Genomic DNA, 13,388 nt, shown 5'->3' on the forward strand with positions numbered 1-13,388 from the left:
AAGCAAATGTCATTCTTTAAAAACTAGTAATTAACAATTTAAACTAATTATAGTTAAACATCATACTTATAAATAGATAATATAACACACACAATATTATACATTAGTATATTTCTATAATAATTATTTCGCTCTTTATGCTAGCTTCAAATATCAGTTTTTTATACAGTCTCTGTGTTCTGTTTTTACAGTCTTTTTCAACATGATTTTTATTTAACACAGTTTAGAAAAAGCGGCCGATTCTCTTTTTAACTTTTGAATCCTTTCGAATTTATATTTTTGAATTTCATCCTTCGGATTTCAATACCTTAATATTGTCTATACCTAAGAAGAGCTTTGGTAATGCAACAAGAGTTGTCGTCACTATATTCCAGTAGAAAACAATTTTATTTATTAAAAAAAATGAAATAAAATTTCTTGCTATACATAGATTTGAACATTTATTGCGTAAGACGTATCTTATATAAGATACATAACTTACATTAGGCTATTAAGTTATAGTATGTATGGAGACTGTTAGAGGCTACAGTCGCATTAGTTGTATACGACCATGAAATAAATAAAGTCCTTCATATATACTGACAGTGCATTCTTTATTTTCTTCTATATATATAGAAGAAATTATGTGACGTTTAAATGATACGCGAGATTATTATGTATCGTGACTTACTGATAACTAAACCAGTTATTAGACAACACGTTTCACATAATTTTGTGGTAGAATAGTAATACTTCTGATAATACGAAGGAGCGCCCTATCGCCTCATGGTTTTAGGTTAAACCCTGTGATATTTATTAAACAATAAAATATGCGTGCAACTATTGCGATATTGTGCGTGTTCCTCGGTTGTTGTAGCAACGTCGTTTTCCTGGAACTTCTTGTTAAGTTAGTATTGCATTTTGTTTTTCAGATATATTCTATACATTATCTTTATATACTACTCTCAAAGTTATTAACATAACAACTTGCATCTTTTATAACGATATAACGATATAGAATTGTGAAATACTAAATCAAACATTACCTATTATCGACAAAATAAAAATAATTACTTTTTCAGGGATGATCCAGGCAGTGGAAATCTTATTACATTTGCACAGTTCCTTTTTATATCGATAGAAGGATTTTTATTTACTTCAAAATGTGGGACTATAAAACCCAATATAGGAATAAAAGATTACTTTATATTAGTAACAATGTTTTTTGTTGCAAATGTTTGTAATAATTATGCATTTGATTTTAATATACCCATGCCATTACATATGATATTCAGAGCTGTAAGTATTTAAATATGAAGTATATTGTACAAAATTTGAATTCCCAAATAATTATTGTTTATATTCAATAACTTTAGGGTTCTCTAATAGCTAATATGATTATGGGTATCATTATTTTAAAGAAGAGATATGTTTTTAGTAAATATTTGTCAGTATTTATGATAACTCTTGGAATTGCTATTTGTACTATTGTTAGCGGCAAAGAAATTAAATCTTTGCAAGCCAAGAATGTAGAACAAGTACCTACAACACCATGGGATGATTTGTTTTGGTGGATATTAGGTATATCATTATTGACAATTGCACTATTTGTATCTGCAAGAATGGGTATCTATCAAGAAGTATTGCATAAAAAGTATGGAAAAAATCCAAGAGAAGCTTTATATTACACGGTATAATTTTCTATCTCATTTACAAATTTATAGAATATGTTCAGTTTAAATATACATACACCATTATGTCTGTAAACATTAAAAATATGGAGAAGGTCTTCATATTAGAATTGTTTCATTTAATAGAGAAACTTGATTAATTTGGATTCTCTTCAAAAGCGTTTATATAGAGTGTATACATTTAAACTGGATATAATATGTAGTAAATAATATAAATTATATATATATATAATTAAATATCTGATTTCAGCATTTACTACCTTTACCATTTTTTTTAACATTGGCTCCTAATATCTGGGATCATTTTATGTATGCTCTAGCATCAGATCCAATAAAGATATCAATTATTAATCTACAAATGCCAAAATTAATTCTATATCTTATGGGAAATGTTCTCACACAGTATCCTTTCGCTAATATTTAGATATGTGATTAATATACACAATCAAATTTTAATAATTTATAATCCTTGACAATAATCTTAGATATGTGTGCATTAGTTCCGTTTTTACATTAACAGCAGAATGTACATCACTCACAGTGACATTAGTCATAACATTACGAAAATTTTTATCTCTAATCTTTTCTATAATATATTTTAAAAATCCTTTCACACTGTACCACTGGATTGGTACAATTTTAGTCTTTCTAGGAACAGTAATATTTACAGAATTATTACCGAAAATTACAGAAAGTCTGCGATCTACGGAGAAGATTAAAAAAGCCCAATAATAAATAAAATTGTTAGATATTGTTATATGTTGTTTGATGTAACTGTACAAAGCAAAGCGAACATGGTAGATGATATAATAACGAATAAAATGCCTTATGAATGAATGTAATAATTGTAACAATAAGAAAACAGAAAAAGGATCATTTTTGTTTTTTTCAAGTTACATCTATTAGAACTAAGAAATAAAGACGATTTTTCTCTATTTTCTTGTGAAATCTATTTGTCTATAACGTATATCATGGAAAACATAATAAGTACATACATTATTTTCCCCTAATTGCGTATTTTTATTTTACATAAACAAAATTTTTTATGAATAAACAATTTATATGGATATCTAGATAATCTTATCTATTTTATCTTAGATATCTTATCTAGATAAGATTTATGTAGATAAACATATATATATATATATATATATTAAAGAACTATATATATATATATATATATATAAATAGTTCTTTAATAATTTCGGTACCTTATATGAATATGATTTATTTCGTAAAATCAATAAGCTTTTAAATTTGTGACATTATACAAGAATGTTTTCATGGGATATAAAATATTTTAAGTTTAAACACAATGTTATTTTGACGGTACAAGTATATTTTTGTTTTATAAGATATACCTTATACAATACATACATCATTTCTATTTAGCAACAATTTATATCCAATATTAGGATTCGTTACGAATGTTGATATATCATCATATATTTGCCAGTAAAAGCTCGTTCATCACAAAGTTGTCTCAAAAACGAAGGAGGAAATGATTACATAATAATGATCTGAAAATAAATTTTATGTTTGCTATAAATCTAATTATTTTACAAGAGGTACTACATTTAGTGCCTTCAATTTAATATTAATAAAGTTGAAAATTATATAAATATTATACAGAGAAATATTACTTCGGAGTAAACTATCCATATTTGAGTTAAACATATTTTTTAAAAACAAATACACAATTTCTGTATAAATGTACAAAAAGGTAAGTAAATAACATTAAAATTGAAAAGACTGAACTGACATACTTTTATATGACTAAAATATGAGAAATGAATTGCTGCTTTGTAATATTTTACATTTTTTTTTTTTTGCACAAAGTTAATACGATACTCAATTCTAATTTAATTCACATACATATATGTAATAAAGATTAGTAACACTTGAAATTGGAATTTCATCTAATATCTAACTATTTTTAAATTGGTCAACGTATATGAAAAATTTGAGATTAATTTCTCCCTGTTTTACATTAAAATTTTGGAACCTGAGTGAAAGACGTTTTCTTATAACTTAGTGTTTATACATTTAACCTTAAGAATAACCTTGTTTTCTCTATCAAAACATCTTAAAGGGAAAATTATCACGTATAAATCATGCAATTAACATTATTGTAATGTACATTATCGAGTGATATCTAACTAATATCCAACAAAAGAAACTTCTTGCAAAAGTATCATTAAAAGTTGACAACAATTATTAGCATACATCACATAATTATTTACGTTACAAGATTCGTTTTATAAATAATTCTCATCGTAGTTTCGTCGAATTTTATAAATACTATTTTGTAATTGTAGAATAATTGTTATATTATGTTCAAGGATCTTTTGTACTATCTCTATGGATTAAAATGGAACGGCTTCGGGTTTTTCGACAACTTTAAAAATATTCGACAATTCGTCGACTAATGTTTCGTATCGATAGGCCACCCGAATATCCGGTACATTCGTTCGCGTAATATCATTACCGGCCACACCCTCTTTTGTATAATTTGGCCCAAGCCAGTATTGTTTACTCTATAAAGTAAGACAAAATGGTTATATGGTGTTAATTTGTTTACCTTACGAGTAGCCCTAGAACGCATACCTTGTGTGGAAAACCACTCATAAGCACGGAATTACGCGCTAGTTCACACATATCGCACGAACTAAGCTTCCATACTTGTGCAGCAATACTGTACTCTTCCATCAACGGTTCCTATAAAAAGATATTATTATTAACTTAGATAACGTAAATAAAAGAGGCGTAAGCGAGAGATATTTCGAACGAATAAACGGACAATTTTTACATCACGCTGACCTTGGTAAAGTGAAATTGAAGAGGATCATCCGTGGAAAGACTTACACACAATCCTCTTGCTAAATATTCGGGTAATGGATTACGATGATAATTTAAGAAAAGAGAATTATTACTAAGAGGCGACATTGCAATCCCAATTTGTGCTAAATAATATAGATACTGTAGTACTGGCACTTTTCGAAGTAAAAGACCATGAGAGATATTTTCTGCCATCATATAACCGCAAACAAGATGCTGAATGGGACCAGCTTCGCCACAATGAGGTCTGAGGACGAAAGTGTTTAAACCTTGTTCCCTAATAAATAATATACTCTACATCAAATGTTTGTCTAATCAGAGAACTAACGCGAATTACTAGTCGCAGAAAGTGTATACGTACGCTCTAAAATGATTCAAGACGGTCATGTTGGCATAAGTGTAGTATTGATAATATCCATAAGGAGGATTTTCAACATCATCCCATTCTGCGGGTGGACAGACATCTTTATCGAATAAAGGATTTTCAGGTTTGCTCTCGTCATCAACTGAATCAAATCCTATTACCTATAACGATGATAGTATCGATGATTCTAAAATACCATACCAATTCCAAATATTATCAACGTTTATTGTTAAAAATCTGCTTACGTATTGGAGAAATTTATGTAGCTCTGGATGAGAATTAGCGTCATTGGTTACTTCAAAAAGGGGAAGAAAGATGTTGTTCATTATCTCTTGGAAATTTGTCAGCAATTTGTTCAATTTAAAAATGTCACTAAATGGAAACGGCAGATATTAGAACGATTTTAGCTGAAATATTAATTGAATATACGCTAAATAACTTACTAAAGCCGAGGAATCTGAATGAGCCAGCGTACATTGTCCGAATACACGTCACTTTGAATTGCCCATTTTGCTAATTTGTCCCACTCTTCTGGGCTTTTGCCGTAAATCGAAAGACGCAGTTCCGCATTTTGGTACTTGGATTCTTCGAGATCGCTGGCGACTTCCTTGATTATTCTTGCAAAAAATTTACCATTCAAATAGTTGTCCGTTTTTAGAAACACTTCACGCAGGCGACTTTCGCCGATTGGATTGTATTTGGCGTTGAATTTGTCGAACCTATGGAACGTGTTTCTATCCTGAAAGAAAAAGGAAAAGCCCGGGTAAATATTTTATTCTGAAATTTATCTTCCCATACGTATGATATATCAATGGAAACTTACCGCATGCACATCCAACATATCAACACTGAGATCGTAAGTCGTCAGATTCATCGATTGAAATACCTCCCGTAAAGTCATTGTTTCTTTGTTCTTGGAGTACGTGACGATTTCATCTGCGTGATTCTTCAAGGTTTTCTTAATAAATCTGAGCAGATGCTTTTGATTCATGCAAGATGCTGCATGAATATGGGTATCAACCTGAAGTTAATAGAACCAACATTTCAATCTACTTAAAAGTATATTATCTCTTTGGAATTCAAAACGTTCATGATGTAAATCCGTGATACAATCTGTTTGCTGCTAGTTGTAAGTTGTAAGTACATCCGGCTCTCCCATACTAACCTTTCTGATGTTATAGAAGTCCCTATGAGGGACTGCTTTTTGACTGGCAAGTTCTCTAAGCTCGTTCAGTAACACATGCAGTTGGAACTTTGACGAAAGATAACTCAGTCTTCTGTAGCAAAAAGATTTTAATGGACCATCGGCGATCATCGCGCAAAGAAGGTTCATGTCCCTGACAAAAGTGGCTAAGTCAGGATACGAGTAAGGGACTGGCTTCCCATTAGCTAAATCTTCCTCATTAGCGTACAAATTGAAGACACCGTTAACGGGAGCAATTATGTAATTCTTTGCCATAGGAAATTCACATTCCCACGGATCTCCTCGAGATGCAGGTGCGTGCACAGGATGATCTAATAGTAACATTGTTTAGGGAGGACAAGTATTAAAACATCATTCATCTCGAGTTACGATATGCAATTACTTGCAAGGTAATACAGTACTCCATTTATTCTTTGGGAAATTTCAACGTTTTTATACGCATCGATACATGGACAGAAAAGCAACTACGTGTGCTATGTAAGATGATATGATCTAACCCTGCTGCACGTCCTTTGAATCATTTCAGATCCAGTTCTGTCTTTCTATCGTTAGAGAACATTTCTCAAATCTGAGGAAAATATTTAAAAAATCATCATTCAGGCGCATGATTTCTCTTTTCGTTTGTACGATGAAATGTCTTTCTCCGTTGAAGTTGTTTGAAAGCCAGATTCAACGATCGCAGCAGGGTTAAAGCTGGTTCAGACACGGCCAATCAAGTGGCAAGTAACAAGTAAACAACGAACTACTTTATAATTTGCCCGTTCGCAAACGACCAGTGGTACGGTAAAACGGTTCAGCCAAGTACATCCGAATTGTTAGATCTTCCGGCCAAATAGGAGAACGGAACAGCATTTCTTTCACTAAATTTACCGGATGCGTCTCTTTAATGGAGTTCATTAGCAACTTGTCACGTTTACGCTAGAATCGCAACGCTTGCCAAGCTTATCACCTGCTTCGTTCACGTTTGGACGAAATTTCTCTTGCGACGCACAATGGGACCGTACCGTATATACTATATTTACTGAAACTTGGCTCGTTTTAAATCAAACATAAATTGACTGAACTCGAATCAAAGCTCATTTAATTGCTCTTCAGCTTATGCTGTGTATTGGATTTCGGTTGGTACTTTTAATCCGGTCATCTATAAATTATCTGCAGCAATAAGCCTACATATCCAAGCCAAAAATCTTCTCTCATTTCCCTGTGGTAATAGCGTCAGTCGGTTAAAGCTGTTGTCAGCCAAAGCTATCGTCGATGAAATTTGGCGTCGCTGACAAATCCGATATAGGTAAACGGTAGTCGGTGACTTCAACGATAGCCTAAATTCCTTGTTACTCGCTTACTGTACTGGCCAATCTGTGTCTGAACCAGTGCTTGAAGTAGGTTTGAAACAAAGGATTAGAAGGATAATAAGGGAGGAGGACCTTTCAGAGGTGCGTCTTCAATCAGTGCATCGATGTATGCGTCGGATTAGAACGTCCACGATTTCGCTTTCAACTTCTAACTGCAACTTCTTACCTTGAGAAACAATACGTTAAAGTAACTTTACGTCATGAACATTTAAGATGTCGAGAACATTACTTGACGTACAAGACGTACAAGGGGGATTCGTCGAGAGAAAGATTGTCAGGCGTTAAGAAGGTAGTATTCTGCGAATTTGAAATAAATACCTGCGATGGCTTTACGATCATCGTGCTGAACTTCGTCGTCGCTGTTCACTGGCCTCTTATCGACGCTACGTAGAAATCGCGATGTTATAGAAGGGAAGCTCTGTTTAGAATTATTCATGTATTTCTCACGTATGGCCAGTGCCTGAACCAACATCTGCGACGCTTGTTGCAGATCTTCCAAGGGTACCTGCAAACGCACGATGTTTTAGTTAGGTTTTGCAACTTTATACAAACGGTATACACAGTCTCCAGAGTTACTTCCTTTCGCCTCCGTCTGCATTTCTTTAAAAAAGTGTCAGACATTTTATAGAAAATTATACACAGGGCGTACCATGTAACCGTAGTCAGGATCTTTTGGCTATTTCCGATGGTGTGAGAAAATCTGATGTTCCAAACAAAAGTCGATCGATGTCTCGTCAGCTACAAGCCGCCGTATAAAAAATTTCCAAAAAGTTGTTTTTTCGATAAGATACCTCGAGGTTACCTTGACGTTTTTAAATGATACGGTATTTTTGGCTTCGTATCGCTGTAACCGATATCAGGACCAGTTCATCGACATACTGTATCGTATTCTTCACTCTCGAAATTTCGGCTCGATATAAACGATAAATATACCAGCGGAATCTCTTTACCATTATTTACCATTACCCAATATTTTCCAAGATTTTAACTTGAAATTTTAATTTCGAAGCGTAGCCCCCGAGATATCGCTAAAGCGATTCATCAAACGTTCTCGACCGATTAAATAATTAATTAAACATAAATACATGTATCGATTACGTGTGTATACATTATCAAAATCTTTTCTACGATTTCGTCGAGGTTCTACCGTGCATCTAAAAGTACATACTGCATCGTATCATCGTATATCGTTACTTTTACGAATTTCAATAAATCATGGATTCTTTTTATAACTGTCGTTGATATTCATTGTCACATCACCACCCTAATTTTTTCATTTTTATTTCGTTGGAACGTGAAATCGATGTTTAGATCGTTACGCATCGTACGATACGATCGTGTAGCGATTAAAAGAGCTTCTTATAAAATAATGGAACAGAGGTTTGGTTACGGAAGAGAGAAATCGCAACAGAGGTTTCCTACGTAAGGCAGCGCGCTCTTAGGGTTTCCTCTCGTAGAAATCTCAAAAAAGCATAATCTCCTACGTAACACAGATTTTACGCGTGGACTCGATCAATTTGTTCTATCCGTTACAACGCATGACAACGAAGTAACGATAATCGACAGCTACTCGTAAAAGCTCGACCACAATACGGCATAATCTAGCCAAGTTACGTTTACTCGAAATAGACGATGGAACATACGAATAGAAAGTAACGAATAAACGATTAATTTTATTTCAGGATGATTGTAATCGTTGGTTTTAGACTTTCACGATGATTGGACGACGTATTTGCGGTTCTTCCTGGTTCAGATCCGCGAAAAGCGGCGTGGAATGCTCGCGGAACGTTCAAACGAAGCACAACGTAGGACAACTGTACCTAATATGGGTCGGCACTTAATATGAAACGGCGCAATATCCCTATAACCGAGTAATTGACAAAATCAATCGGTAACAGTATTTCGTTGAAAGCAAAGCGTATTAATCTTTCTCCAGTTTCGCTTGGAAATCTGTCGTTGAACGCGTTTGATCGTTGCGTTTGAACGCGTTTGACAGTTTTGAAGGGAGGCGAGTTAGATAGCGAAACTTATCAGTTCTTCGGTGTCCGAAAGAAATTTACCGTTTTATCTATTTTCTTCTTAATGTAACTGTTATTTCACCGACCAAAGACACATGCATCTAATATCAGATTGTCGCACAAGTTGCTTTCGTTTTCTAAAAAAATAACACAGGTGTTCTATTAATAAGGACACGGTTGGAAACTGGAAGAACCAAAAGTACGTCCAACGATCGTAACTTTGTCATTTTTACGAGCGTTACGAATACTACCAACGTTCTCAAACGACTACTGTGTGATTCGGTCTTAACGTACCCCGGAAGTATCTTCGCCGGATATGGAGACCCTCTGGAAGTGTGGCACGAAGTCATTTTCCTCGAGATTGAAGATATGATCGACGTCATCGGGAACACCGGGGCCGAGCGATGGTTCATAATGGCTACGACGTTCCTCTAAATCCTTGGCAGCTCTGTAAGAATACTCTAAACATGATTTTTTCACTCGTGCAAACGTAGAAGCCTGAATCGCGATCGAACGAACAAGCGTCGACAGTTTTTACGAGATACGACACATACTGATATATATTAGCTATATTGGCCAATCTGTGAAAAATCGATAGAAAATAACGAGTACATAAAAAACTTTATACAGAGATCAAGTTATTTGCATCGGGTTATCGTTTAAGGATCCACGAACGAGCTACAGGTGCTGCTACGTTGTAAACAAAAAGTTGATCGCATTCTTGCAGGGATCACTGAATTTTTCGATGCTCGCTAAATTTTATGAAAACGTACGTTTTCAACCTCGTATTACCATACCAAATATTACGAAAAGGCAGGACATTCTTTACGAAATCGGAATCAGGCACGCCAGCAAACAACCTTTGCCTGCCTCGGTCTTAATAAAATTCGTTGCTTTGCCTTTGAATCAGCGATCCAACAAGTTGCACTAAACTTTGACACGTAGTTTTGCTCATCTCGTACAATGTATGAAATACGTGGTCGTCCTCCGACGATTCTCTCGCAGCGACAAACAGTCGACGATTAACAGCGTGGATGAAAATTCACGCGCGTCTTGTGACAAATGCTCAAACTTGATCCTCCGAAAGGAAATCGAAGCCTCCAACGAAATTTCGTTGTTTTCGATTTTCGTCTTGTTTTCGGCTATAGAATCTGCCTGGCTCCATTCGTACCACGAATTACGAACCCTGTACAGTTCCATAAATTGAATCGATCCAGTGACAAACCATTAGCGTACTTCTAACGAGACAAATTGGAACTTTAAGCTACGTTTAAATGGTTGCTGGCTAGCCTACGTCATTCGAACATCGTGATTGCGAACTATCGTTCGTACAGAACAGCGCTTCTTAAACTTTTCCTATTCGCCACCCCAATTATACAGACGAGAAGGTACGTATAATACAATAAACATACGAATAAAACGTTAATCGGCGACTAGATCAAAGAAGTTTAAGTTTAAACAATTCTTCGTTATATCTGTAACTTTATCGCTCATTACCACTTATCGGGACAAAATTAAATTTGCATATTTATTTTTGCTCGAAGAGTTGAACATATTCGTGGAAGATATCTTGGTTTTTAAAAACCATTTGAACGATTTTTCAAAAAGCCGATGGTTCATATCCGTGTCGATTAATAACTGGCGGAATTCTCGATCCTTTGACGACGGACGATCGGCATTGTTCGTTTCACCGGTACAGCGTGGCATTTACAAAAATTTCGACGACCCCGTAATCCTGTTACGTAACTCGCGTAACACGGGGTCGCGACCTACAGATTAAGAAGCCCTGGTACGGAACAAAGTCCTCGCATTTCGTCTTTGCTCCACGAAGAAAGATAACGATGAAAAAGTGAATTACGATCGAGCTAAAAGTACGTAAATGTAAAAGAATAGCGTTGCTATCGAACGAGAAAAGAAAAGTCATTGAACACGCGCTAACGTATTTAAATTAGATGCATCGAACCTGTCGTTTCTGTTTAACCGGTTCAGGACGGGTATGCGCTATATTTATATAATACGACTCGAATATTTCAGTATCTTTGAGCGATTAAGTTTTCTTTAAAGCAGGCTTTCTGGCCGTGCGCTTCCATGTAAATCGCAATCAACTTTTACAATGTACTTGAAATATACGTGTCGTAGCGTCGAATTTCAAGTTTCGTTCGCTTTACGATAAGACAAATGGCAATGAAATCGTAAAATAAGTGCGTTCGATCGGATAACGCATTGTAAAAGAATATTAGAACGTACGATAGCGATAAAATGTATCGAGTCAAGTAATTAACGAGATAAGAGGAATCAGAATGTAAAAAAATTAATAGCCGATAATCTACATATACATCAATAATACATAGTTACAAAGCGGGGAAAATTTGTCTTTCTTCGTTGGCATCGTCGAGGAAAGATACAAATTTTACCGAGAACAGCGGAAAAAGAGAATCCGACTATGGTCGAAATTAAATACAGACCATAAAACACACAGAGAAACCACAAAGCTTGGACGTACGTGTAATTGACAATTTTAACGCAGTTGATAACCGTAATTGTCGCAACAATTCTATGGGAATTGTCGACAAAGTTGATATCGCCGTTTCAGCGCAATAGCGACGTATCCGCAAATTTGTGACCTTCGAAGTGAACGCATTGCTAGTCTCAGACATACCTGATCTTTCCATTATAGAGGAGCGTACGAACGATCGATATTATTGTCAATATTTAAGTTTCTCGATATTGTACTGGCGATATACAGGGTGACCTCGGTTTTCCCAACCTTGTCGATATATTCTGTAGGTCAGGATAAGGGAAAAACGTCGATAAACGTATCGCACATCTGCTTCAACAACGACGCGACGTCGTTCAAGATTCGTAGAGTTTTTGAGTTACGTTTCTTTCGTTTTCTAAGGGAATAATAGATGCACAACGTGTTTTGTTTTATCTCTACGTATCGTACGCTGTATTATCTCTAATATATCTATGTATCTCTATCGTATGATCAAAACGGGTCATACGTAACTCGATAGAACAATATAAGCAAGAAATGTGTTCATCCATCATTTCCTTGGAAAACGAAAGAAACTTTCGGGACAATGTAATATTTTCTACTGATATAGAATCCCCTGAGTGAAGCTCTCAAAGATTCACCGCGCGAAGACAGCTGTGCCGCTACGCATCGCATCATCGCGAAACCGGAACAGTTAGGAACGTTCGATCTCGTTCACGAAGCTTCGTCGTGGAGTCATAACGGAAAAAAGAAGAAAAAAAATTAATGAAATAAAATAAAACGACCTAGCAAGCCAACCTTTCCTTGGCGAACTTCCTTTATCGCTGCATAAAGTAGGAATAGATCGGGAATATTTACATCTGGTAGTACTCAGAAGATATCGTAATATGTACTTCTACGACCGCAACTCGAACGAGTAATAAACCAGGAACTTCAAGGGGTAATAAATTCGATCTTTCGCCGCTGCCAATCTCGTATCGACAGGAATGCCGAACATCTTGAAACGAACTTGTACTCCAAGTCGTACAAGAATCACGATAGCTTCTGGCTACTACCAGATACAAATGTTTCTCGTCTATTAATACCTTGCGTCGTGGTAATGCACGTTCGTCACCGCTCGTTGCGTATATCTTTTCTTTTTTCTCGTAACTCTTTAACGACTCTTCCAATGGCGTACGTTTATGTAACTTCTTTTTTTCTTATCTCGGCCCGTAGAACGTGTATAGACAGCGTCTGGCCGGGAAAACAAAACTGGGACGGCAAACACCTTGTATATCGATCATCCGCAGCGTCTGCCACGTACGATATCGTTGAGAACCTTAAATATTGACGATAATATCGATCGTCTGGACGCTCCTTTAAAGTTTCATAATTTTCCGAACGTTGTTGACCAGTGGATGAGAGTAACGTCGCTACTGAAATATTTGTTGTTAGCTGACGCGCTT

At 35.2% G+C, this 13,388-nt stretch overlaps 2 protein-coding genes across 16 annotated transcripts in view; one reads left to right on the plus strand and one right to left on the minus strand.

Moving 5' to 3' along the window:
* The first annotated feature begins 494 nt into the window (after nucleotides 1-494).
* Nucleotides 495-2,605, plus strand: Efr (ER GDP-fucose transporter). The gene is made up of 5 exons (XM_033349545.2): nucleotides 495-886; nucleotides 1,062-1,278; nucleotides 1,356-1,670; nucleotides 1,921-2,072; nucleotides 2,156-2,605. Exons 1-5 carry the CDS (start codon nucleotides 810-812, stop codon nucleotides 2,400-2,402), a joined length of 1,008 nt encoding a protein of 335 aa, XP_033205436.1. The 5' UTR covers nucleotides 495-809; the 3' UTR covers nucleotides 2,403-2,605.
* Nucleotides 2,606-2,988: 383 nt separating this feature from the next.
* AMPdeam (AMP deaminase) overlaps nucleotides 2,989-13,388 on the minus strand; it is a 34,053-nt gene continuing 23,653 nt past the window's right edge. For all 15 annotated transcript variants that reach the window (XM_076625865.1, XM_033349708.2, XM_033349707.2 and 12 more), the window contains 10 exons: nucleotides 9,741-9,894; nucleotides 7,747-7,933; nucleotides 6,038-6,387; nucleotides 5,696-5,893; nucleotides 5,316-5,611; nucleotides 5,118-5,244; nucleotides 4,870-5,033; nucleotides 4,491-4,785; nucleotides 4,278-4,388; nucleotides 2,989-4,207 (listed from right to left, as the gene is read on the minus strand). In XM_076625865.1, the coding sequence (XP_076481980.1) occupies nucleotides 4,037-4,207; nucleotides 4,278-4,388; nucleotides 4,491-4,785; nucleotides 4,870-5,033; nucleotides 5,118-5,244; nucleotides 5,316-5,611; nucleotides 5,696-5,893; nucleotides 6,038-6,387; nucleotides 7,747-7,933; nucleotides 9,741-9,894 (2,053 nt within the window). In that variant the 3' untranslated portion in view covers nucleotides 2,989-4,036. The remainder of the gene's footprint in view (nucleotides 4,208-4,277; nucleotides 4,389-4,490; nucleotides 4,786-4,869; nucleotides 5,034-5,117; nucleotides 5,245-5,315; nucleotides 5,612-5,695; nucleotides 5,894-6,037; nucleotides 6,388-7,746; nucleotides 7,934-9,740; nucleotides 9,895-13,388) is intronic.

This window comes from Bombus vancouverensis, chromosome 17 (assembly GCF_051014615.1).
Source record: "Bombus vancouverensis nearcticus chromosome 17, iyBomVanc1_principal, whole genome shotgun sequence".
Taxonomy (NCBI): domain Eukaryota; kingdom Metazoa; phylum Arthropoda; class Insecta; order Hymenoptera; family Apidae; genus Bombus; species Bombus vancouverensis.